The 4,404-nt window shown below is 38.7% G+C and overlaps 1 protein-coding gene across 1 annotated transcript; it reads right to left on the bottom strand.

Annotated features, from left to right (window-relative positions):
• Positions 1 to 426: 426 nt before the first annotated feature.
• CUNH15orf48 (chromosome unknown C15orf48 homolog) lies at positions 427 to 3,583 on the bottom strand. The gene is made up of 5 exons (XM_044439018.1): positions 3,485 to 3,583; positions 3,293 to 3,357; positions 2,907 to 2,992; positions 1,905 to 1,965; positions 427 to 1,080 (listed from the first exon to the last, which is right to left on the bottom strand). Exons 2-5 carry the CDS (start codon positions 3,326 to 3,328, stop codon positions 1,012 to 1,014), a joined length of 252 nt encoding a protein of 83 aa, XP_044294953.1. The 5' UTR covers positions 3,329 to 3,357; positions 3,485 to 3,583; the 3' UTR covers positions 427 to 1,011.
• Between the last annotated feature and the right edge of the window lie 821 nt (positions 3,584 to 4,404).

The following is a 4,404-nucleotide window of genomic DNA, read 5'->3' as shown; positions in this document are numbered from 1 at the left end:
ATGGGTCAGACATGACTTCCCGACCAACAACAACAAATGAAGCTATTATAGGGATCATTGCTTACAGTGCACTGAACATATAATCCAACCATAAATCATCCATTCACAACATCTTCCCTTTCTACTGTTATGATGCATTACTACATTACTGCATAGTAACATGCATTTCTATTTCTCACTTTTTTAAAAAACAGCTGGCAAAGAAGTCTTAGATTTCCTTTGTAATGGCTCCAAGCAATAAAAATTAGATAAGTTAGTTACCTTGATCTGCTCCTCAGATGAAAAGGGTAGGAAGGAACACTGGTACACTTCTAAAATGTTGAGCCATAATATTGCATTTGGATAATGACTCCCAACATTCAAAGAAGTAAAAAGTTATATAATTTACCTTGTATCTGAGCATGCATTTTCCCCAAATGATTATACTTTTTTGCAGTTTTTGACATTTATTTCATTACATTTTGAAACAAACGAGAAAACACAGTTCTTAAGCATTTTGCAAAAATAAAAATGGAAAAAATATTAACAAAAGTAGGTAGAAAGAATTGCAAATTTTTCTTTCTCTGAAGAAGAAAAAGTTAACAAAATACTGATTTCAACGCTCCTTCTCTGAGTGACAATTGCAGCAATTCAGAGTTTGGTCCCTGTTCATACTAAGCAGAAACAGAACTGTTCACTGTACAAACTTTAAGTTTAGATTCCAAGAATATTGAACACTTATATTATTTCAGATTTAAAAAAATTAACTCACAAATGGATAAAGGCTGTGTTCTCCAAAGCAAATGTAGCTGTTGCAGGTATTAGCCAAGCTCTTTATTTTTGGACTGTGTGGATGTAAGCAGAGCAACTTCTAAAGCAAATAGTAATGTTCTCATCCAGAGTCCAAAAAATTGGAGGGAGACCCTAAAAATGTAGCAGAAGCATTTCCGCACACTGGTTTCAAAAATCTAGTTTGTGCAGAAATGATTCCACTAGATTCATAGAGTGTCATTTGGAGGGGACAGCACCTCATTACTTCATTAGTTTTCGGACTTTCTCCAACTCTTCTATGGGCTTCCATTCCTGGTTGATTGTTACCAGCTACCAAAACATTTTGAGACAAAAAGACAAAAAGCAAAATATTAAAAAAACCCAAACACCCCAAATCAGTAGCAACTTCTTTATCAAATATTGGTTCTTTTGCACATTTATGATTTTCATTACTCAGGAACCTATAAAAATTCATTTATACTATGCAACATAGTCTAACCACTATGGACATTTTCTAACCAATTCAAAACTGTTCTAATGCAAAAGAGCTAAGAGCTGAGTTTTGCGGGATTGTACCCTAATTTTCCTTTAAAAGATAAGAGGGCATGGACAGTCAAATGTTTGCGAACTGTATGTCACAGTACTTTTGCAATGGTGAAAGAAAGGACACATTTTAGAATAAATGGAAAGGTTGTGATTAAAATATATTGGCAGATGACTCAGTTTAAAGGAATGCAAAAGGTCTTAATAATACCCCCACCCTGGAAAATGCTTACAGTTGATTTGTTATTGCCTGGTTTTCTTGCAGCTCTCAGAGAACCATTTGCTTAAATATGAACAAATCTTATGAACAAATCTGTTGGACTTTGTTAATGAACGATATGCAAATTATGCCTTGCGTCTCTTTCTATAATCAACATTTGAGCATGAAATTAGTAGCTGAATTATTTCTAAAATGCAGATTTGAATAATAGCCAAACAAAGCAGAAAGATATTTAAGGTAATGCTCTGATCACCTCCTATATACACACCAGAGTTCTATTGATATATTAACCAATATTCAGAAATACAACATTTCTAGAAAAATGTGTAATACAGTAAAATAATTTCTTGTCCTATAAGCAATTCCTTTGTTGGTCAAGTACATTCATTACCTTCTGAGGCTCGGTGGGATTCACATATTGCCATGGCTCTGGGTCACCACTCTTATTAAAACTAAAAGTGAAATATTGTGTTTATTATTTATTTATTTACAATGTTTGTTTATTATATAACATAGAGATAAACATAGAGCAGATTTCCTGCTCAAACAGCAAGTCAGTTTGAAAAACAGTTTATTCAATTATATGAAAACTGGACCTTAAATTTCTGTTCTAATCAGAATTACTTGGAAGTAAGCCCCCCTAAATTCAATTGATCTTACTTCCAAGAAAATATAGGTGAACTATTAACTGATCCATATATAAAAATGGGAAAATACATAGCTTTGCAACTACTGCCTTGAATTAAAGCCTACAGTAAGTTAGCGTTGAGGGAGCTTACTGCTTTAATATTAATATAGGAATAAAACACTTTAAAGGTAAAGATGCTGATGATGAAGGCAACACTTAACATTTTAATGGAAACATTTTGCTTAAACATTTATTTCATCTATATACATTAGAATATATATATACTTTCTAAAGTCTCATTCATTTTAGTCATGTGCTCAACAATTCCTCTGAAATAGATGAGCCTTAAAGTGCTTAACTTTGGCTGGATTGTGTCCCTTAAGCTAATTAAAACACAGACATTAAATAACAAATTCACAAATTAAACCAGAAAATGAATTCTGTTCATTTATTATCCTGTTTATTTGTTGGTTGTTAATTCTCATTCTTAAGATTTTAAACATATTAACACTTGGAAATGAGCAAGAACATGGAAAATAAAGCTTCCTTTTCAAACCAAGTTGACTATACATACTGCACACAATCAAACTGGTCCTTGTCCTATATGCCCATTCCCACAGAAAAGCAACTTCCTCTTCTCAAATAGATTAGCTAAACCCCTTAAAAAAAGGACACAGATTTCAAAAAACAAGAAAAAAGTAGAAAACCACAAAACAAAAGCCCTGTTGCTGATATTAAGATGTGTAACAGGGAAGGGCTGCTTACATTACTTCAGGTTTTCTCAGGGCATGGATGGCAGAATATACTAGTCCACATCCTGTAAGGCTCAAAACGGTAAGCAGAGGAATTAGCTGGAAGACAAAAGGAAGTAAGGACGTTCCTTAACAAGATACAGCATGCCAAACCTGGGAGATACAGGAACAAAACATGAAAGCTAAGCGCTGCCCCTCATTTGCAGAACAGCCTTTGCGTGATTGCGAGGCTGAGTGACATTCCTTTCTGCAGGTCTTTTTCCCCCAAGCATCTCTGTCCTTTCTGAGGATGCTCTCTTGTTCCGCTCCTTGCCTAGGCAGAGGAAAGGGTGATCATACAGTCCTGATCTGCCCAGCATCTGTTTAAACCAAATATTAAAAATTCAAATCCTAACTTACTTCCTTATGCTTCATAACGTGCTGAAAGAGTCCCATGTTTTCCAGAGCAACAGGCAGGTGCAGACCTGCGAGAAAAACCACATTTCAGAATTACCATCAGTTAGCATCCTGAGTACCACTCAGGGAAGAAGCCCCCCACCCCCGTTCATACTTCCCCTCTCTCTAGGAAATAGTAAGTCAAGTTAAGTGCACCTCCCAGAACTGGCCGTCTGTATCTGCGCTGGAGCTCAGCGGGAGGCAGTTTGCTCTTTATATAGCCCGCTACCGCCCAAGGGCTGGATGTGTCCCAAGTCACGTCGCCCGGACGAGACACCCAGCGCAGAAACCGCACCAGGGACCTAACCTGCCAGTGTGTCCCGCACTAGCGGGCCTGGGACGCCCCCTGGTGGGCCCACGCAACAGTCCCTCTGCTCCCGGTGGTGGGGGCGGTCTGATCCTAAGCTGGGGAGGGAGCGGGGAGATATGGAGGGGGCGGGAAGATGCCGTGATGGCTGGTGGAGGAGGGAAGGCTATGGAGGGAAGGTTCTGTTTTTAGCCCCTGGCTTAGTGGCAAGGTGCACTTGTCAATTATGTCATGCTCTTGAGCATGTGCAGAGTGTTTCCTTCACTATTCAATGCAACTCACAAGTTGAGATTTGGAAGTACTGGAATAAGGGCCACCTAGGGCAGAGGGGTTAATTTTAGAAAAGGGTCCCCCCCCCACACACACACATGCTTTAAAGAACCCTAGAAGTCCTGAGAGAAACCAAGGATACACCTGAATTATCCTTGTAAAAGTAAGAAACCAATTACCTTTTTGCCCTCCCAGTTTTATCTGCACCTCAGTGAAAGCCTTGGAAAGATCCTGTGATGATAATGTGAGAAGTGCCCTGACCAAGAAAAGGATGCCTTTCCCCTCATGTAAGAATAAAATGAGATGTACTCAGTGCTTTTTACACCTGCGATGATGGGGGTGGTTTGCTGGATTGCAGAGCATGGCTTTTAAGAGGTCACCTCCTGGGAACAATTCGTGCAGCCCCACCAGGAAGGAGTGATACAAGGACTGGCCAAAGTCACTCAGTCCAAGAATACAGGCAGGCAGCTGCCTAGTGCAACAGTTCAACAAGTGCAGA

This window comes from Varanus komodoensis, unplaced genomic scaffold, assembly GCF_004798865.1.
Source record: "Varanus komodoensis strain SLA01 unplaced genomic scaffold, ASM479886v1 scaffold33, whole genome shotgun sequence".
Taxonomy (NCBI): Eukaryota; Metazoa; Chordata; class Lepidosauria; order Squamata; family Varanidae; genus Varanus; species Varanus komodoensis.
Note: the sequence above shows the minus strand (reverse complement) of the source record. Positions and strands in the feature narration are given on the sequence as shown.